General features: G+C 40.6%; 1 protein-coding gene across 1 annotated transcript in view; it reads right to left on the reverse strand.

The window, feature by feature from the left end:
* Positions 1–282: 282 nt before the first annotated feature.
* Positions 283–23367, reverse strand: part of LOC115135748 (moesin) — a 34715-nt gene continuing 11630 nt past the window's right edge. Inside the window, exons 2-13 of the mRNA XM_029670801.2 lie at positions 21283–21366; positions 18278–18373; positions 17887–18161; positions 17700–17783; positions 11983–12129; positions 11718–11814; positions 10877–11040; positions 10337–10467; positions 9890–10050; positions 9469–9561; positions 2534–2764; positions 283–2337 (exon numbers count right to left, since the gene is read on the reverse strand). Of these exons, the coding sequence (XP_029526661.1) occupies positions 2173–2337; positions 2534–2764; positions 9469–9561; positions 9890–10050; positions 10337–10467; positions 10877–11040; positions 11718–11814; positions 11983–12129; positions 17700–17783; positions 17887–18161; positions 18278–18373; positions 21283–21366 (1728 nt within the window). The 3' untranslated portion in view covers positions 283–2172. The remainder of the gene's footprint in view (positions 2338–2533; positions 2765–9468; positions 9562–9889; positions 10051–10336; positions 10468–10876; positions 11041–11717; positions 11815–11982; positions 12130–17699; positions 17784–17886; positions 18162–18277; positions 18374–21282; positions 21367–23367) is intronic.

Here is a 23367-nt window from a genome sequence, read left to right on the forward strand (position 1 = left end):
TCTACTCCTCTGCAAACTGGTCATACGTGGTCTTACGCCTCTCTTTATGTAGTGTTGTGGTGTCTCTCTTATCGTGAAGCAACCTCGAAAGTTGACATACAAACTATTTTTCTTTTCATCGAGGCCCCAATTATCAACCAAATAATGATACATCTGCACAAAAACACATATTTGGACATTCCCACTTGGCTAAAGATGGACCAGCCCATCAGGCATTTGCCCAAAATTCCTGTTTCTGAGATCATACAAAAAAATAAGGAAAAGGGAAAACATAACACATAAAACGGTAGTTTCTGCTTTTAATGACAGTTGAAATGAAGACTCGCAGCAAATGTCTGCTGAAGACAAAGCACTGCCTTGTACTGTAACATCCTTGTTTTGATTCTGGCTGGTGGCTTCCAGTCATGCATATAATTGAATTGACAAAAGGCTAGCGGGACACTTAAGACATCTGCATACTAGGTTCGGTTTGCTCCTAGCCAAACTAGGTTCGGTTTGCTCCTAGCCAAACTCAGCTAGGCGAAGTGAATGTCTGTGCCTCGCATACTCCCTTATAAGACCTTCGCTTGAAAAATGAATGAGAAAGTAGCGGCAATATGGGCGCGTGGCATGTGGGCACGTTCCTATATGACGTTGAGTCGCAAGCTAGCGCGAGTACGCGCTCTTTGAAATGGGGGAGTAGAGTAACGACCCTGAGGTTATAACGTAATGAAACAGGCAGGGAGCAGGTCTCGAGCGCTCGACCTTCTAGCCCGAAGTCCAGCGCGCTATCGACTGTGCGGCAAAAGCATGCTCAAGCGGCAGAGTCGATATCCGCTCTTGTAAACCCAGGGTCGTTACTACTCTTTGTCCCTCTTGAGGCGCCGTAGCCAGTGTACACATCCTCAAAATAATCTGAATTAATCTAAAATAAGGTGTTAGTGGCGCAATTTTATATCTAAGATGTTTGTTGTAGTATTTCTCAAGTGATTTTTGCATGAAAACGAGTTGTCTCACGCTGACTGACAACAAACACTTGATTGAAGAATCCCTACTGTTGACCAATGATGAAGGCGCATAGACTTCAATTACCGAATTTCAATTTACCTCAAGAAACTACAATTGTGTGCACGAACAGCCAAAAAAAACAACATTACAGAAGACCAAAACGTCATAATATATACACAAACTATTTTGAACTGTTTCGGATGGGAAGCATGCAGACAACTTTACATTTCATAAGACATCCATCTTTTTACACATCATAACCTGTTTTATTGAAAAATCCAAATCACAAAATAAATCCTTCAAGACAGGCCTTAGAATCATATTTCTAAAAATTCCATATAATAAAATACTTAGCAAAGGATTGATATACAAAAACAAACCCCTAATCATGGTAGCTACTAGTGTGCATGGCTATATGTCATAGCAAATACACTTGGTCTATAAAGAGTCATTCATAAGTATGTGTCTCTCTGAAAATGGAAAACGTGGTATTCCAGCGCTTATTTCATATGGACTTAATAAAATCTTATGTAAAAGTAATACTGTTGAGAGTTTCCAAACAAAGATGTCCTTCTCTTAGAAAGACAACAATCTCTTTAAATGCCTAAAATTAGAATATAATAAAAAACTACAATCTAATTACAATCTAATTACAGTTTGATGTTTTCTCTTAATTTGTGGAAAATGCTTACAGTAATAAGTCTACTTCAAAACAAACAAATCTGCTCTGAAATAATGACACCTAAAATGTGGCCAACCATAACGTAATTGCAGCTGTCCTGCATTGTGTTGTTTTGTTAATTTTTAGTTTAAAACAGTGTGAGAGATGAATCACTTAAAAAAACTAAATTATAATCAATAAAAACACCCTCCATCTATAACCCAAATTCAAACGCTGGAAAAATGTATTATCAAATTTTATTCACTTTAAACCATTCTTCTATAAAAAAAATTCCCTGATGCATCCACTTATTTCATAATTCTGAATAACATTACTTGTAATGTGATTTGTGCACCATTATTCATATACATTTTTGCTGTACTTTTGTTTTGCTTTTTGATATGTATTCTGGTCTTGTTTGGGTAAAAGGCACTGTAGCTTGTGTGAGGCAGGTCTGCAGTCTAGAATGAATGGACCAAGTATGGCACCGCTGTGGGGGTTATAGTAGTTGCAAACAAGATACATCACATACATTCAAACTCGTCTATACGCTGCTTGGTGTTGCCCGACCGAATCTGCCGGAGGGTCTTGTACTTGTCCCGTCCAGCTTTCACATTATCCGCATGGATGATGTCATTTGCGGTTTTCTTGGTCTCATCTCGAGCGATGGCCAACTCCGAGCTCAAAGCCTGGTAGAGGAAAGATAACATTACTGCCAAGTCTCACTACGGCTCACACAACAACACAGGCATACCAGGACATGTTTATAGGCCCCATTCTTGTAATCTCTACAATATCATAAAGAGTGATGCAACCCCTATAAACAGCTGTGTCTCTAGTCCTGGAGGTGTTTGATGTGGACAGCAGCCACAGTCGGTCACTCACCAGTAGGTGTTGCTGCACGCGCTCGTTCTTCTCGGCTTCGGTCATACGCTCCTCCTCGCTGCGGTCTTTGTAGGAGATGCCGCCCGTGAACTCGGCACTGGCCTGGTCGCTGGTCTCGTCGTTCTCGTCATGCTCGTTCTCGGCCTGCATAGGCTCCTGTATGTGTGATGCCATGATTTTGCTGTTCAGCTCCTCTTTGGTCTTCTCCAGGTCCTCCTGCACCATGCACGCCTAAGGGGGGCAGCCACTAATGTTAATGACTCATGGTATGAACTGATTCAGGAGAAGGAATATCAATCAATAGGTTATGTGATAAAAACAAACATAGGGGTGAACTTCAGGTGAACTACAGTGTTAGCTAATGGTTTAGCCGAGTCCAGTATAATCTAATATATCAATAAAGGATTTTGTGTCACTACAGCACAGTATTAGCCAATCTTTCACCTGTCTGAATCTGTTCAAATAAAATCAAATGTTATTGGTCAAATACACTTGGTTTGCAGATGTGACTGCGAGTGTAGCGAAATGCTTGTGCTTCTAGTTCCGACAGTGCAGTAATATCTAACAGTATTATAACAATTCCACAACAACTGCCTAATACACACAAATCTAAGTAAAGGGATGGAATAAGAATATATACATATAAATATAAGGATGAGCGATGACCGAGCGGCATAGACAAGATGCAATAGATGGTATAAAATAGATATGTAAACATTATTAAAGTGTCATTATTAAAGTGACTAGTGATCCATTTATTAAAGTCGCCAATGATTTCCAGTCTGTATGTAGGCAGCAGCCTCTCTGTGTTAGTGATGGCTGTTTAACAGTCTGATGGCCTTGAGATAGAAGCTGTTTTTCAGTCTCTCAGTATCAGCTTTGATGCACCTGTACTGACCTCACCTTCTGGATGGTAGCGGGGTGAACAGGCAGTGGCTCGGGTGGTTGTTGTTGATGATCTTTTTAGCCTTCCTGTGACATCGGGTGCTGTGGGTGTTCTGGAGGGCAGGTAGTTTGCCCCCGGTGATGCGTTGCGTAGACCGCACCACCCTCTGGAGAGCCTTGCGTTTGTGGGTGGTGCAGTTGCCGTACCAGGCGGTGATACAGCCCGACAGGATGCTCTCAATTGTGCATCTGTAAAAGTCTGTGAGGGTTTTAGCTGACAAGCCAAATATCTTCAGCCTCCTGAGGTTGAAGAGACGCTGTTGCGCCGCCTTCACCATACTGCCTGTGTGGGTGGACCATTTCAGTTTGTCCGTGATGTATTTGCCGAGGAACTTAAAACTTTCCTCCTTCTCCACTGCTGTTCTGTCGTTGTGGATAGTGGGGTGCTCCCTCTGCTGTTTCCTGAAGTCCACGATCATCTCCTTTGTTTTGTTGACGTTGAGTGAGAGGTTGTTTTCCTGACACCACACTCCAAGTGTGTGTCTCGTCGTTCTTGGTAATCAAGCTCACTACTGATGTGTTGTCTGCAAACTTGATGATTGAGTTGGAGGCGTGCATGGCCACGCAGTCATGGGTGAACAGGGAGTACAGGAGGGGGCTGAGCACGCACCCTTGTGGGGCCCCAGTGTTGAGGATCAGCGAAGTGGAGATGTTGCTTACTACCTTCACCACCTGGGGGTGGCCCGTCAGGAAGTCCAGGACCCAATTGCACACGGCGAGGTTGAGACCCAGGGCCTCAAGCTTAACCTCTTGGAACACTAGGGGCAGTATTTCATTTTTGGATGAAAAAACGTTCCCGTTTTAAACAAGATATTTTGTCACGAAAACATGCTCGACTATGCATATAATGGACAGCTTTGGAAAGAAAACACTCTGACATTTCCAAAACTGCAAAGATATTATCTGTGAGTGCCACAGAACTGATGCTACAGGCGAAACCAAGATGAAACTTCAAACAGGAAATGAGCAAAATTTTTGAGGCGCTGTTTTCCATTGTCTCCTTATATGGCTGTGAATGCGCCCTGAACGAGCCTACACATTCTGCCGTTTCCCCAAGGTGTCTGCAGCATTGTGACGTGTTTGTAGGCATATCATTGGAAGATTGGCCATAAGAGACTACATTTACCAGGTGTCTGCCCGGTGTCCTTTGTCGAAATTGGTGTGTAATCTTCAGCTGCACGCATTCATCCATATGATTCAGAGGAGAGAGGAGACTTCCACGAACGATATATCATCGAAGAGATATGTGAAAAACACATTGAGGCTTGATTCTAAACAACGTTTACCATGTTTCAGTCGATATTATGGAGTTAATTTGGAAAAAAGTTTGGCGTTTTGATGACTGAATTTTCGTTTTTTTTTTGGTAGCCAAACGTGACGAACAAAACGGAGCGATTTCTCCTACACAAAGAATCTTTCAGGAAAAACGGAACATTTGCTATCTAACTGAGAGTCTCCTCATTGAAAACATCCGAAGTTCTTCAAAGGTAAATTATTTTATTTGAATGCTTTTCTTGTTTTTGTGAAAATTTTGCCCGCTGAATGCTAACGCTAAATGCTACGCTAGCTATCAATACTGTTACACAAATGCTTGTTTTGCTATGGTTGAAAAGCATATTTTGAAAATCTGAGATGACAGTGTTGTTAACAAAAGGCTAAGCTTGAGAGCTAATATATTTATTTCATTTCATTTGCGATTTTCATGAATAGTTAACGTTGTGTTATGCTAATGAGCTTGCGGGATAATTACACTCCTGGATACAGGTTTTTTTCGTAGCTAAACGTGATGAACAAAACGGAGCGATTTGTCCTAAACAAATAATATTTTTGGAAAAACTGAACATTTGCTATCTAACTGAGAGTCTCCTCATTGAAAACATCCGAAGTTCTTCAAAGGTAAATTATTTTATTTGAATGCTTTTCTTGTTTTTGTGAAAATGTTGCCCGCTGAATGCTAACGCTAAATGCTAGCTATCAATACTGTTACACAAATGCTTGTTTTGCTATGGTTGAAAAGCATATTTTGAAAATCTGAGACGACAGTGTTGTTAACAAAAGGCTAAGCTTGAGAGCTAGCATATTTATTTCATTTCATTTGCGATTTTCATGAATAGTTAACATTGCGTTATGGTAATGAGCTTGAGGCTGTATTCACGATCCCGGATCCGGGATGGCTAGAATCAAGAGGTTAATGATAAGCTTGGAGGGTACTATGGTGTTGAATAGAGGTCGACCGATTAATGGGAATGGTCGATTAATTAGGGCAGATTTCAAGTTTTCATAACAATCGGAAATCGCTATTTTTGGGCGCCGATTTTTTTATTTTATTATTATTATTTTATACCTTTATTTAACTAGGCAAGTCGGTTAAGAACACATTATTATTTTCAATGACGGCCTAGGAACGGTGAGTTAACTGCCTCGTTTAGGGGCTGAACGACAGATTTTCACCTTGTCGGCTCGGGGGATCCAATCTTGCAACCTTACAGTTAACTCGTCCAGCGCAATAACGACCTGCCTCTCTCTCGTTGCACTCACAAGGAGACTGACTGCCTGTTACGCGAATGCAGTAAGCCAAGGTAAGTTGCTAGCTAGCATTAAACTTATCTTATAAAGAACAATCAATCATAATCACTAGTTAACTACACATGGTTGATGATATTACTAGATATTATCTAGTGTGTCCTGCGTTGCATATAATCTAACTGAGCATACAAGTATCTAAGTATCTGACTAAGCGGTGGTAGGCAGAAGCAGGCGCATATACATTCATTCAAACAGCACTTTCGTTGGTTTTGCCAGCAGCTCTTCGTTGTGCGTCAAGCATTGCGCTGTTTATGACTTCAAGCTTATTAACTCCCGAGATGAGGCTGGTGTAACCAAAGTGAAATGGCTAGCTAGTTAGCGCGCGCTAATAGCTTTTCCAACTTCACTCGCTCTGAGCCTTGGGGTGGTTGTTTCCCTTGCTCTGCATGGGTAACGCTGCTTCAATGGTGGCTGTTGTCGTTGTGTTGCTGGTTCGAGCCCAGGGAGGAGCGAGGAGAGGGACGGAAGCTATACTGTTAAACTGGCAATACTAAAGTGCCTATAAGAACATCCAATAGTCAAAGGTTAATGAAATACAAATGGTATAGAGAGAAATAGTCCTATAATTCCTATAATAACTACAACCTAAAACTTCTTACCTAGGAATATTGAAGACTCATGTTAAAAGGAACCACCAGCTTTCATATGTTCTCATGTTCTGAGCTAGGAACTGAAACGTCAGCTTTCTTACATAGCACATATTGCACTTTTACTTTCTTCTCTAACACTTTGTTTTTGCATTATTTAAACCAAATTGAACATGTTTCATTATTTACTTGAGGCTAAATTGATTTTATTGATGTATTATATTAAGTTAAAATAAGTGTTTATTCAGTATTGTTGTAATTGTCATTATTACAAATATATATATTTTTTAATCGGACGATTTAATCGGTATCAGCATTTTTGGTCCTCCAATAATCGGCATCGGCGCTGAAAAATCATAATCGGTCGACCTCTAGTGTTGAATGCTGAGCTGTAGTCAATGAACAACATTCTTACATAGGTATTCCTCTTGTTCAGATTGGATAGGGCAGCGTTATGTGATGATGGCGATTTCATCTCATGTGGACATATTGGGGCGGTATGCAAATTGTAGTGGGTCTAGGGTGGCAGGTAAGGTGGAGGTGATATGATCCTTGACTAGTCTCTCAAAGCACTTCATGATGGGGGAAGTGAGTGCTACAGCACGATAGTCATTTAGTGCAGTTACCTTTGCCTTCTTTGGTACAGAAACAATGGTGGTCATCTTGAAGCATATGGGGACAGCAGATTGGGATAGGGAGAGATTGAATAAGTCCGTAAACACACCAGCCAGCTGGTCTGCACATGCTCTGAGGACACGGATAGGGATGCCGTCTGGGCCGGAATTCTTGCTAGGTTTAGCACTTTTAAATGTCTTACTCATGTCGCCCATGGAGAAGGAGAGCCCACAGTCCTTGGTAGTGGGCCGCATTGGTGGCACTGTATTATCCTCAAAGCTGGCAAAGGTGTTTAGTTTGTCTAGAAGCAAGACGTCAGTGTCCGTGACGTGGATGGTTTTCTTTTCGTAGTCCGTGACTGCCTGTAGACCCTGCCACATACTTCTCGTGTCTGAGCCGTTGAATTGCAACTCCACTTTGTCCCTATACTGACATTTCACTTGTTTGATTGCCTTTTGGAGGGAATAACTGCACTGTTTGTATTCAGCCATATTCCCGGTCATCTTTCCATGGTTAAATGCGGTGGTTCGCGCTTTCAGATTTGCGAGAATGGTAGGTTTTAATAGTCACTGTGGGTACAACATCTACAATGCTTTACCTTATAAACTCACTCACCGAATCAGTGTATAAATCAATGTTATTCTCTGAGGCTGCCTGGCACATTTCCCAGTCTGTGTGGTCAAAACAATCTTGTAGCGTGGATCCCGATTGGTCAGGCCAGCATTGTCACGGGTACATCCTGTTTGAGTTTCTGCTTATAGGACAGGAGGAGCAAAATGGAGTTGTGGTCAGATTTGCCGAAGGGATGGCGGGGGAGGGCCTTGTATGCGCAGCGGAAGTTAAAGTAGCAGTGATCCAGTGTATTTCCCGCATGAGTGCGAGAATCAATATGCAGGTAGAATTTAGGTAGCCTTGTTCTCAAATTTGCTTTGTTAAAATCCCCAGATACAATAAATGCAGCCTCAGGATGATGGTTTAGAGTCCAGTGAAGTTCCTTGAGGGCCGTCGTGGTATCGGCTTGAGGGGGGATATACACAGCTGTGACAATAACCGACGAGAATTCTCTTGGGAGATAATATGGTCGGCATTTGATTGTGAGGAATTCTAGGTTAGGTGAACAAAAGGACTTGAGTTCATGTATGTTGTTATGATTACACCATGAGTCGTTAATCATGAAGCATACACCCCCACCATTCTTCCCAGAGAGATCTTTATTTCTGTCGGTGCGACACAAAGAATCCCGGTGACTGTGGTGGGTGGAGTGCACACCTCCGAAGTCTGACCAGGAGGCCACTCTGTTTACCTCTTCTGTGGCCATGTTGTTTTGGGTCAGCCTCTGGGATCACATCAAATACCCTGGGTGGTGGTGCGAACAAAGGATCCGCTTCGGGATAGTCATATTCCTGGTCGTAATGTTGGTAAGTTGACGTCGCTTTGATTTCAAATAGTTCTTCGGGGCTGTATGTAATAAAACTTAACATTTTCTGGGCTAACGATGTATGAAATAATACATTAAAAAACAAAATACTGCATAGTTTCGTAAGGACTAGAAGCGAGGCGACCCTCTCTGTTGGTGCCATCTTGCTGTTGCCCCCTGGCAGAAGAAATATGACGTCTACAAGATTCTACAGTCCTAATGGACCCAAAATATACATTTATTCCCTGGGTGACAGGTGCACCAATCAGTGACAGTCTAAGCTCATAAATCCATCGTATGAAAATGGGTTTGTTCTAGACAGCACAATCACAGGACATTTGGGACCTGCCATTTAGATTTGCTTTCTTTCAAATGATAAAATAGGGAAAAAAGCACAATGGGGTGAAAGATATCCTCCCAGGCAAACAGGATTTCCCTAACGTAAAGACAGAGAACCCTCCCCTTACAGCCAGGCCCACACCACAGCATGAGTCACCATGCCCACAGGGAGGAGAGGAGGGGCCCTTCCTATGGAGCAATGCCCTGCACCAGAGGGAGTCTAAGTATGGTATCTTAAAACAAACAGTGCCCAACTGCTATAACTTCAGAACAGCAAATCAGGGCTAAGCTTGAATGCTAGGCTATGGTTCATCCTAATTTTTTAATTTTTTCTAATGGATAAATTACTGTAACATTGACTATAGTTTAATGACACATGGGACTAAACCATTTGAGAAGGTGGGGGAGGTCAGAGTGAATGAAGAGAGCAGTAGCTGAGACCACACCTTCTGTTGCCACTGCGTTGCCTCATCCTCCTTTTTCTGCTTGGCGTCCTCCAGTAGGGAGATCTTTGAGGTCAGCTCAGCCAGTTCCGTGGCCTGTGGAAACAATTTTTCCATGAATTTGGATTTGAAAGTTTCAACAGATGTTTGCTTATTTTCCTTTCCAAACCATGTGAAGACTACCACAGTTAGAAAACTAGAAGTTAAACAATGATTTTCATACATTTCACAATTTCTAGAATAATAATATAAACTATCATGATAATACATGTTCCTATACAATTCAAATAATAATTGATGTGTTATATTCCAATGAATGAACTACAGTAATTCATAATCATCCCTTTACTCAGCTCATCACTCTGTAGCACAATGCTACGTGCTGACACTGCGTGTGCTGTTCATTAATGTGTGTGTAACTCACCAAGTGTTCCTGGTTCTTCATCTGGTTCTCAGACTGCTGGAGCAGGGCGGTCTTGGCCTCCTCAGCCATCCTGCGTTCCTTCTCCAGACGCTCCGCCTCCTCCTGAGCACGCTTCCTCTCCTGCTCCAACTCCAGGGCCCTCCGTGTCTGCTCCTCCAACTCTGCACACACAGTAATGATGATAATAGACAGAATTAATTATGTGTACTGTAGCTTGGGCTTCATTAATCTCTCTTGCAAAATATGTTTTACCTCAACAAGACTAACTTGCATAAATAAAGGATAAATTAGGCCTTACAGTGCTTTACATTGTATGGAGTGAACACACAACTTGTGTATTTAGACAACAATCAATAAAAAGCTATGACCAACCACACTTATAAGACTCCCGGCTTTAAGAGTAAAGAAAATAGTTTGTTTATACTACAGAAATAGGGTGTTTCCAACCTTGCTGAGCTTTTTTTGTCTGTTCCTCAATCTGTTTCAGTCTCTCCATAAGCTCCTCCTTCTCCTTTTCAATCTTTTCCTTTTCTTTTTCAGCAAGTTCTCTCTTCTTCTTTTCGTTCTCCAGCAGTGCCCTGGTGGACAGAGGCCGTAGAGTAAACAGGGATATAGAAGGGAGGGAACATGGATAACTTCCTAACATTGTCAAGCCTTCTTTATCAGACAATAGGCCAACGTAAACATTAGCTAAATAGATCTGTCATTGTTCTGATGGCTACTGAAGTTAGAGGGAATTTCTTAAGAAAAATCCACTCATAACAAAGACCCTCATGTGTGGCCACCAGTTGACACCCACAATAGTGGGTGTCAACTGGAAACTATCAATTGATGCACAGATGCCCTTCATGTTCAGCTTTATTTTTGAGCATTGCTGTTGGGATTGTACAAGGATGACACAGAGGCAGGAGTAACCAAAGGTCTGATGTCTTGAAATAGACTCATGTTAGCAGTAGCTTGAGTGTGTGTGGTGGTGGTGACACTGACCTCTCCATCTTCTTGTGGTTCTTCTCCTCTCTGGCCTGGGCCTTCATCTGCTGTACCTCGATGGTGTCTGGTTTGCGGCGACGCATATACAGCTCATGGTTGCCCATGCAAAGTGCCAGGATGCGCTTGTTGATACGCAGTCGTGGAGCATAGAATACAAAGTCCTAAAAGAGAAAGCATGTTTGACTATCCAACGTGGTCTCAGAGCATTTCGTATTATTTTCTACATAAATCTCAGACACTCCATTTAGTTTGAATTGTTACGTTTCGTATAGTATGTATTAAATTGTGGATGTCCATCATCCATTTTGTATAATATGTAATGAATTGCAATTCGTACAATATGTTACGAATTTCCAAAATGTACAATATGTTACAAATTTGCAAAATGTATATGTTAAGAATTCCAATTTGTTGTGACCAATGTTAGCTAGGTGGCTAATGCTAACATTAGCTAGCTCTAGGGGTAGGAGTTAGGTTAAGGTTAGGGTAAGGTTTAGCTAAAATGGTTAAGATTAGGGGAATGGTTAGCTAACATGCTAAGTAGCTAAAAGGTAGTAGCTAAGTAGCTCAAGTTGTCTTTGATGAGATTCAAACATGCAACCTTTGGGTTGCTAGACATTTGTTTTTGTCTCAAGTAACTTATGTAACCATACCAAATGTAACATACTAATTACAGTGTCCGAGATGTATATTTACTATGTTATGTCTGTGTCCATACCAGTAATCTTTCTAAAAATAATTATGGCAACAATAATGATTTTTTTGTACCTAGGAGATACTGTATAATACTGTATAACCTTATAAACTATGGATGAGTATAGAGAGGGTGGTTACATACTGGTGCTTTCTTGTCAATGGGTTTGATGACAAACTTCTTGTCGTTGAAGGAAATATTCCTGATTTCACTCCATGGGAATCCAATTTTAGGTGTCATCCTGTTGAGGCAAAAATAACATATAAACAGTGATATTTGCACTATTTTGCACATAGTCATAATCAGAAAACAACCATTGTACCTAAGTTTGTACAGCATATGTTTAACATATTTCAGTCCCATACTTGTGAGTACCCCTGTTGTGTATATTTCGACATGAGTCACTCACTTATCATTTTGTTCGTAAATGTTGAGTCCCAGGGCGTCTACTCCTAACCACAACTCTGATCCTTTCTTGTTCTTGATGCTGAAGTAGTTGACACCGTACATCTCCAGGTCCTGGGCGATCTTCAGGTACTCCATCATTGAATCCTCTCTGTGGAAGTATTACAAATTACATTAAATCTTTTTTTCTTTTCTTTCAATGACTGGTGCAATGTTCACAAGTATGTGGTACATTTTCACAACTGTAAGCACAAAAATCAAAACACATGTTTCAAAAACTAAGTACATTTTCAATTGATTGAGTACAAAAAAACAAAGTCAAAGTAATTTGTTCACTGCACCAAATCACTCTTTCAATTTGCATACATATTCAATCTAGGCATCTGCTTTTCAAAATGTAATATTCACATTACTTTTGATATAATTTGCTTGTCATTTGTTAACAATACCTTTAACTATCAGTTAATCAAACTGCTCAAAACGGATAACTACTGAACCAAAATTATGTAGTGCCTAGTTTACGTACATGTATATAGTTTAATAACTGCTGAACACTGTAAAATAAATGTATCAATTTGATATCAATTTATGTTGGAAGGTAAAACCAAATCATATATGTATGTGTCTGTAAATACTACATCATAATTCTCCATCAGCCAGTGTGTTTCCATAGGACAAAGTGGAATGAGTCACTGTATGTGCTACCATTTAGAATTATAGTGTAGTGTACAATGCACTGCTGAACTAAATGGTTGTATATAGCAATATATTCCACTCATCTGAATTTCATTGATGAATCAATTAGAGAGAAAGGCGATACTATATCAGTTGTCAAGTCATGTAGAGAAGGTGATCTTGTATAATGTTGCATGGGGCAGAAATGGCATTCAACACCATGCTACACCAACATACATCTTTAAAATCACTTATTTAATTTTTTTTTACAATCATAATAGGCTAGTTCATATATATACAATTTAGCTTTCACATCAATACATGCGTTCATAATTACATTACATGGTTTACAGATTTAATAGTGTCCATGGAAGTTTCTGTAGGCCAGCTTCTTTTTAGTTTACATTTACATCATTTAGCAGAGGCTCTTATCCAGAGCAATTTACAGGAGCAATTAGGGTTAAGTTCCTTGCTCAACGGGACATCGACAGATGTCGGCTCAGGGATTCAAACCAGCAACTTTACGGTTACTGGCCCAACGCTCTTGACCGCTAGGCTACCTGCAGCCCTAGTTCTGTTATGATTTGTTTAAAAATAGAGTTTGAGGGGACAAAAATGAGTTTTATAGTCAATGCATCTTGTCTTTCAAATCTTATTGTTCACAATACATATTATTGTCCACCATCATTCTTTAGTATTGTCATCTATATGAGTATCGAAGACACCTACATCAAAATCAAAACTTCATCAGATCCCATATTTCTTTAGTTCTGTAGCAGTTGCATAAAAAGTGTTCTAAACGCTCTTCATCAAGGCAATTAGGCATAAGACAAAATGTACTTTTAGCAAAACAGCTCCACTTTACTACAGCACGCACTGGTAGACGTCGTACAGAAATCAACCATGCAGTATCTCTGTCAATTGTGTACTGAGTAGATTTTGAATGCACTCTTCACTTTCTGCAGGGATCAGGGTTTCGGTATGCAGCTTCACCACCATACATTTAATCAGATATCACTTTAAAAATAGTTTTGTTCGTAAGAGTCTATTGATGCACCCGTGTCACGGGACTTGTCTGAAGGTAAACGGTACCAGTTTTTAAAAATGTATGGACGTACAGTGCCTTTGGAAAGTATTCAGACCCCTTGACTTTTCAAAATGTTGTTACATTACAGTCTATTCTACAAAAAAAGTGTTTATCCTCATTAATCTATACACAATACTCCATAATGACAAAGCGAAAACAGGTTTTTAGAAATGTTTGCACATTTATATAAAAAAACAAAACAGAAATACCTTATTTATATACAGTGAGAAGAAAAATAATGTGAACCCTTTGGAATGACCTGAATTTCTCCATAAATTGGTCATCAAATTTGATCTGAAGTTCATTTATTTTTAATTGAACCTTTAACTAGGCAAGCCAGTTAAGAACAAATTCTTATTTACAAACCCGGACGATGCTGGGCCAATTGTGTGCCGCCCTATGGGACTCCCAATCACGACTGGATGTGATGCAGCCTGGATTCAGCACTGTTGCTACTCTCCCTAGGAGTGGCCGTCCTGCAAAGATGACTGCAAGAGCACAGCGCAGAATGCTCAAAGAGGTTAAGAAGAATCCTAGAGTGTTAGCTAAAGACTTACAGAAATCTCTGGAACATGCTAACATCTCTGTTGACGAGTCTACGATATGTAAAACACTAAACAAGAATGGTGTTCATGGGAGGACACCACGGAAGAAGCCACTGCTGTCCCCAAAAACTATTGTTGCACGTCTGAAGTTTGCAAAAGTGCACCTGGATGTTCCACAGCGCTACTGGCAAAACATTCTGTGGACAGACGAAACTACAGTTCAGTTATTTGGAAGGAACACACAACACTATGTGTGGATAAAAAATGTCACAACACACCAAAATCAAAACCTTATCCCAACTGTAAAGTATGATGGAGGGAGCGGCATGGTGTGGGGCTGCTTTGCTGCCTCAAGGCCTGGACAACTTGCTATCATCGACGGAAAAATGAATTCGATAAAGACATGAACACTTATAATTGTTTGTGTGTTGTTAGTTTAAGCAGACTGTGTGTGTCTATTGTTGTGACCTAGATGAAGATCAGATCAAATCTTATGACCAATTTACGCAGAAATCCAGGTATTTCCAAAGGATTCACATACCTTTTTTTGCTTCTGTAGGTATTCAGACCCTTTGCTATGAGACTTGAAATTGAGCTCAGGTGCATCCTGTTTTCATTGATCATCCTTGAAATGTTTCTACAACTTGATTAGAGTCCAACTGTGGTAAATTCAATTGATTGGAAATTATTTGGATAGGCACACACCTGTCTATATGAGGTCTCACAGTTGACAGTGCATGTCAGAACAAAAACCAAGCCATGAGGTCAAAGGAATTATCCGTAGAGCTCTGAGACAGGATTGGGTCTAGGAACAGACCTGGGGAAGAACACAGTGGCAGAGGTTTGGAACAACCAAGACTCTTCCTAAAGCTGGCCACCTGGCCAAACTGAGCAATCGGGGGAGAAGGGCCTTGGTCAGGGAGGTGACCAAGAACCCGATGGTCACTCTGACAGAGCTCAAGAGTTCCTCTGTGGAGATGGCAGAACCTTCCAGAAGGACAACCATCTCTGCAGCACTCCACCAATCAGGCCTTGATAGAAGAATGGCCAGACAGAAGCAACTCCTCAGTAAAAGGCACATGACAGCCCGCTTGGAGTTTGCCAAAAGGCACCTGAAGGATTCTCAGACCATGAGAAACAAGATTATCTGGTCTGATGAAACCAAGAATAAACTCTTTGGCCTGAATGCCAAGCGTCGCATCTGGAGGAAACCTGGCACCATCGCTACGGTGAAGCATGGTGGAGTCAGCATCATGCTGTGGGTATGTTTTTTCAGGGGCAGGGACTGGGAGACTGGGACTGGGACTAGGACTGGGAGGCTTTGGGACAAGTTTCTGAATATAGTTGAGTGGCCCAGCCAGAGCCTGGACTTAAACCAGATCAATCATCTCTGGAGAGATGTGAAAATACCTGTGCAACAACGCTCCCCATCCAACCTTAGAGCTTGAGAGGATCTGCTGTGAAGAATGTGAGAAACACCTAAATACAGTTGTGCCAAGCTTGTATCGTCATACCCAAAAAGACTCAAGGCTGTAATCGTTGACAGAGTAAAGGGTCTGAATAGTTATGTAAATGTAATATTTCCGCTAAAAAAAAAGAATTTAAAAAAATCACTAAAACAGTTTTTCTTTTGTCATTATGGGGTATTGTGTGTAGATTGAGGGGGGAAAATACATTTTAATCAATTTTACAATCAGGCTGTAACCTAACAAAATGTGGAAAAAGTCAAGGGGTCTGAATACTTTCCGAGGGCATTGTATATAGATCCCTAGTAATTTAATTTCATATTTAATTTCTATATGGCTGGGAGGTTTAGAAAGCTCATCAGCCATAGCCAACTACTTAACAATACCCCTAGTAGGATAATGAAACTGTATTTCTCATCATGCTCACAACATGCCATTGGATTAAAATGATAAAAATTCTGGTTTGCAAACAAATAAATGTGCATGTCAAGTTATGGTAAAATGCTCTCACGGTATTTCACAAAAGATTCACGAAAAACCTAGATTTTGCATGAATGACTCAGGGGTGAAAGATGTGCACAACTCCAATGAATACACAATCAAATGTTCTGAACATAACATAGGGGGCATTACAAGTGTTATCAGTTTAGAGTAGTGATTGAATGATTGATACCAGAGCTCCGACGCTCCGATGCAGTTTTCAAAGCACTACTGATTGGACACAATGTAACGATGCTTGTATCAAAGTAACAATACCATGTGATGATGACATTTGAAGCTTGGACGTCACACTACTGATTTATTACTCGTTTTGAAGCATATACCAATGACGGATAGTTTCAAAGTAACATTACCACATGATCAATGGCGTCTGAAGCTTCGGTTGATCACATGCTTTTTCAAAATGGGTGTTGCAAAATGCGAGATCCCACTGATTTCACCGGGGTGCTTTCTTTGATACAAAGTTGCTTTCAAACACCAACCTCTGCTGGACACCTTATTTACCAATTTACTTCATGTTTTTCAGTTTATAGCACCTAAACGGTAGCTCAGCAGGTAGGGATGGAGATTTGGGATAAGACACCAGCATAGGCACAAGATTGAATCTTGGCTATAGTTTAAAAATTTTTTTACTGTGAACCCATCTTCCCACTGGTGTTCAAATAATTTGTTTTATTTAGTGTAGCCTATGATCATCTTTTGTCTTCAGCATCCTAAATAATACCATGGATGCACAGTTTTAGAAAACATAGCGAACCTGGAGGCAAAAAGGGTAAGTAGAATGTGGGATGCAAACCCCATATTCTAACTAAATTTAGTTTACCAACACTCACACCTATCCATTGCACCACAAAGTTCTGATCGATGCAATGGGAAAACAAGTCTAAATAAACATTTTGAAAAATGTTATTATTATTCCTGTTCAGCAGATGTCAATAATGTGTTAAAAGACCAGTGTAATAAAATGTAAAAATGGCACCACAATTTGGTGAAAGCCCCAAAAGGGTTTAGAAAGCCTTGGTTTCCCATCACTAGATTAGAGTTTTTAAAGGTCCAATGCAGAAGTTTTTATCTCAATATCAAATGATTTCCGGGTAACAATTACGTGCCTTACTGTGATTCATTTCAATTAAAATGGTAAAAATAATTTACAAAATCTGACAGTGGTCTAAGTGGGGAGGGAAAAACTGAAATCTAGCTGTTATTGGCAAAGAGATTTGGAACACTCTTTCTTCTTTCTGTTGGTCTATTAACTAATTTACCACCTAGTGATGACACCAGGCAGGAAAAAAAATCCATCCCACCAAAACAGGCTGAAATTTCAGCCGGTCTTGTCAAACAGCTCTTACACTAAAAGGGCATTATCATAACCTCATAGTGTGGAAATAGGCCAGGGACAACAGAGCTAGGAGGGGTGAGTAAGTAATGTGTGTGTGTGATTCAGTACCTGAGCATGCCCTTGTGTTCCTCATGCCACACCTGGATTCTCTCCTCCCACTGCTCCTTGTTGAGCTTGTGCTGGTCCAGGACCCTAAAAACACAAAGACAAAATTATATGACACCATAAAAACATGAGAGTACGAAGGTGCAATCAAAAGGTGTTATGTAGACTCCAAAGATGGTGGAGGCCTCACCTCTGAGGCAGCAGTTTTTCACTGGACAGGTATCCTGGCAAGTGAATCTCCTTGTTGTAATCGGCGTACTTGGCCTGCACGGCGTAGGAGGCCAGCAGCACAGCCGTCTCCGGGGGGCAGTAGATGTCATCGTTGAGGATCCCTTCCTTTACCTGCAGGAAGAACAGCCTCTGGGTGGCCTCCTGGATCAGCTCCTCTGACACATCCTCAGGGAAGAACTTGGCCCGGAACTTGAACAGCAGTGGGCTCTCCTTCCTTACATCCTGGGCTGTCACCTAGTGTCAGGGGTCATAAAGATGAGTGGAGGCGCAAGGAGCAGTTTCTCTTTCTCTTACTTAAGGTGGCATGGAAGCCTTGTTCACTATATCCTTGTTTAAATGGAGGCGCTCACCTTCTTATTGAGCTTGAGCCAGGTCGAGAAACCTTTTGTATCCTGGTACTGCAGACCAAAGAACCACACCTCCCGCAGTCCGATTGTCTTCACAACCTTAGGGCACACAATTAAAAAAAAATGTAACCCAACTCTTAACAGGGGTTAACTGTGTTAAATTGTTTGTAAAAACAGTGTTACATGACATTCTTGTTTCAGGTCAGGTTTTAACTTAGGTAATGGTGCATGATGGTTGAGTCATTCATTTAAAAGAATCTGAAGATTTAATCCTCTCAAGTCTTTCTATACAGTTATATGAAATTATACTGAGGAAATGAATACAGAAACATCTTAGCTTAGTCCTTAGACATTCAACTTATCTTTAAAATGAATACCGTTTTTTTCAGATAAAAAAACCCAGAATCAAATACCCATTTCAAAGCTAAACCTATTGACAATGCTAAAATAGTAAGCTAACTACTTTAATTTTTAAACACACTGAACTCATTCACAAAATTGGATATAAATGAATAAATGCTGGCCTGAGGGATAATGCAGTTGCCAGCCATTTCCTAAGAGTAATTGCTTGGACCTACGTGGTGAACAGCAGTTTAAGCTCAACACAACTCCTCATGTTTCTACCCTAGACATTGGTCATCTTTTTTTGTTATATCAGTAGATCATCTCTCTCTCACACAAACACAAACAAACAGGAGATTTGAATCCATTAGGCTAACTAGTGAAAGACACCCATTGTATGTACTATCAAAACTAGATTGAAATAAGAATTGAGTCACACGTTAAACTTTGTGCTACAGCATTTCTGCCCCTTACAGCCCGCTGACTGATAGACCGAGTAAAAATACAGTGGAAACTCTTATCTAATGGCTGTGGAGGGAGTCATCTAGTCCTCTGCCCAGATTGCCCACTACACCAACTGCCACTTACAGGGAGGGGTCTGTGGGCCGTCCTGACACAGATATGCCAGGACCGCAAAGTCCACACTTCATTTAAAAATCTATAATAATAAATATAAGAGAAACAAAAAAATCTATGTGATTATAATCATGAAGTGAAATAGGGATGACACAACAGCCATAATAACATTGGTGATGGATGCCTTGGGAGTGATTCAAGAGTCTGGCCCTTCTGCTAAAACAATACAGACATTCTCTGAGGCCAGGCTGGCCTGCCATACAGCCATGACATATTTCTGTCTGAGAGAGCCACTGTAAAACTAGTGGGACCAAAACCTCTCCTCTCCTCACACAAACAGGCATGGCAGAAAAGTTTGAGACGGTTAGGGACTGATAACCACTCATGCATTAAATTCCTTGGAGAAAGGAAAGGGGGATACCTAGTCAGTTTTACAACTGAATGCCTTCAAGAAACATCTGCTGTGTTTACATTTGCTGTGTCAACAGCCTGGTAGGGGTGTTTCCCATTAAGAAGACAATGTTTATACACACCACCACTGCCTGCACATCACACCATCACTAAACCTCAGTCAAGGCAGTTTAGAATCACGATGTACAATATATATACTAAAGTATATGGACACCACTTCAAATTATTGGATTTGGCAATTTCAGCCACATCCGTTGCTGGAAGGTTTATAAAATTGAGCACAAAGCCATGCAATCTCCATAGACAACCATTGGCAGAAGAATGGCCTTACTGAAGAGCTTGGTGACTTTCAAGTTACTCCGCCCACTTGGAAAGCAAGTGCCGCAACTGGTCCTTGTTTGGGAACACACACACCAAAGCACACAACAGGCTGACCAATACAAGGGCTGAAAAATTGAGGGCCATCCAGGCAAATTTGAGGCTTTTTGAGCCTGACAACGAGCCATCCTTAGCAAGGTTGGAAAGTGACATTGAACATGAGGCCTCAGAGTCTGGTGTTCAAGAGGTGGACATTGAAGAGGTCCACCTCTTGGGAGAAGACATGAGAGGAAGACAACTAAAGCTTTAGTTTCTAGACTATCATTTAACAGATTTTTTACAATGTTTTTGGGAGATACAATGGATCATTGGGGATCATTCAATATTCTCTTTCTTTTGTTGTTCAGTGAAATCATCCCACGTGAAGAGTCAACTCACTTTCAAGTTTAATTCTTTAGTTTTTAAACATTTATATTGGAAGGATTTCATAATTTGCCATTATGTCTACTTATGATAAGGTAAAAGGTTTATGTTTCTGTCTCCATATGATATGGTAAATATATCCAATGCAAAAAACATCTAAATTTAAATAGTATTGATATTCATTTGCATATATTCCCATATATTCCCGTTACTTCCCATATATTCCCATTAATTCCCACGGAAAGTTCCCACCTCTGAATATTCCCCAAAATGTGCAACCCTAGGCGTGACACTAATTCTCGTGGCTGAATGGAAGCAAGTCCCTGCAGCAATGTTCCAACATCTAGTGGAAAGCCTTCCCAAAAGAGTGGAGGCTGTTACAGCTGCAAAGGGTGTACTGTAATGTAAAATAAGAATTTGTTCTTAACTGACTTGCCAAGTTAAAGGTTAAATAAAAAACACATTAAATAAAATAGGGGACCATATTAATGCCCATGGTTTTGGAATGAGATGTTGGACGAGCAGGTGTCCACATACTTCTGGTCATGTAGTGTATTTCTAATGGTGTAATTTCAATGAGCGAGCACATGTTCACCAGGGGAAATTATTCCGCCCACTTGGAAAGCAAGTGCAAATGAAAAGTTAACAGGACAAAGCGTGCCTTTATTGTCTTGGAAATGGAGGTCCTTTGTGCTGCCAGTGGATTCTATGACTAACATTCTGTCTGCAGCTGAAGAGAGACTAGAGCCTACGCCATAGAGCACAGCTTGACTTAATAAAAGGAACAGTGAGAGATCCTCTTAAAATAGACCCTCCACTCCAGTCCCACAACTGGGCTTCCATTCCCCTGCTTGCAATTTACACTGATTGGCAATGAATGAAAGCACAACAAGAACATGTAATTTGCCTTGTTTCAGTAGAGCAAGCAATTTTCTTACCTGGTCAAAGAGTTGCTTTCCCGTTGTGTTGGCCTGGATGGCAAACTCCAACTCTGCATCCATTGTGGTAACTCGCACACTAATCTGTTGAGGAAACCAAAATAATTGAGTTAGTACGCTATGACTGACAACCAATGAATTCTGTCAAAATAAAAAAAAATTTTTTTTTTTTTTACATGTGATGGTTTAACTGATTTACAACAAATTTGCTTATAAATGTGATGCCTCCGATTGAGAATTTGAGATTGATGAGAATCAATCTACATTATAGAGATTGTTATAGAGTTCCTTACAGTGATTTATGCAAATACAAAAGTAATTTTTTGATTGATCAATGGGGAATGGGCCTTATAGGCATTAGCATGAACCATCATCTGCCTATGACCCCAGGCATTAGGCTTTTCACAGCAGGTCAGGAGTGGACCTACATGACAATACAGGGCCAGGAAAATAAGCACACTAACTTCACAAAAACTATTTTTGATTAAACATTTTGACAGAGTAACATAACATCTCTTGAAGATTTACAGTTATAGCAGGGTGGATACACATCGTTTCAGAATAAATGGTGTCCAAAATATCACAGTGGAACAGATTAATGAGCAGGCAGCTAATGCATCATAGTACATCAGTTAGGTTACAAATACTACTTTGACGGCGGTAACCAAAAGCCATAATACAACCATAATACATAATACAGATATCCCTCTAGTGGTGTGGGGGCTGTGCTTTGGCAAAGTGGGTGGGGTTATATTCTGCCTGTTTTGCCCTGTCCGGGTGTATCGTCGGATGGGGCCACAGTGGGGGGCCACAGTGGCCCTGTTGGTCATCTATGAACATTTGAACATTTTGGCCATGTTCTGTTATAATCTCCACACGGCACAGCCAGAAGAGGACTGGCCACCCCTCATAGCCTGGTTCCTCTCTAGGTTTCTTCCTAGGTTCTGGCCTTTCTAGGGATTTTTTTCTAGCCACCGTGCTTCTACACCTGCATTGCTTGCTGTTTGGGGTTTTAGGCTGGGTTTCTGTACAGCACTTTGAGATATCAGCTGATGTAAGAAGGGCTTTATAAATTGATTTGATTTGATGCAAGGATTTAGGCTGATATTCAACCACAACTTTTATCAAAGCAGTGTGAAACATTTTTGTCTTTAATTCGAGATACTTTTTGCATGTTCATACTATTCCATTAAATACTCTTTGCATGTTAATTTACACTCCCTTACTCACTAGAGAGGGGAGGGTGGGGCAGACAATAACAATGTTTCAAAGGCATGAGAGAGAGGCGATTGCACTTGGGGACTAAAATTATTGATCAGCCTCAAACCCCCCCAAAATGTTATAATAATAATGTCAGGAAACCTACTGAGGGAGGTATTATCAGCTTATTTTAGAAAAAGAGGCACACTGACTCCACAGAAACCAAAGGGAAAATATATCAGTCTTCTCTTAATGATGCATTAAAACTTGTCCACTAACAGAAATTTGATAACAGAACACTGAACAGAATTTATTGGGAGAAGATTTTACACAGAAGATAAAACAATCTCTATATAGCTTCTATACTGGCACTGTGTCAAATGAAAGTTTAGCCACTGAGTATACCTCTCTGAATGAGTAGCTGCAGCAGAAAAACGTTTTTGGTTTTAGCGTACTAAGGGGACATGTTTTCCCCCAGCTCTCTTTCTCTACTAAGCTGCTCCACTACAGGAAGTAACCACATCCTCTGGTAGCTGGGCCTCGCAAGGCGAGGGAGAGCCACCCAACATGCAGCTCACTGAGACTGCATCCTGTAATTCATCACATTTCTGCTTGCCTGCCTGCCTCTCAGAGATCACTTGTGCTCAGTGATCACACCAGCACAATTTCTCTTTTAGATTTTTTAACACCCACACACACGTACATGCATGCAAAGAGGATAGCTCTCTAGCTCACGGTTCTGCCCTCTTTCGACATTTACTGTAGGCTAATATGTGATTATGATAAAACGTTGCTCTAATACCTGTGCAGTAACACAGTAATAATATGATTTTTTTTGTAACAGCAAGCTCTACCATTTTTGTAATTACACAAGTGTTATAAGGA

The sequence above is a fragment of the Oncorhynchus nerka genome, linkage group LG10, assembly GCF_034236695.1.
Source record: "Oncorhynchus nerka isolate Pitt River linkage group LG10, Oner_Uvic_2.0, whole genome shotgun sequence".
NCBI lineage: Eukaryota > Metazoa > Chordata > Actinopteri > Salmoniformes > Salmonidae > Oncorhynchus > Oncorhynchus nerka.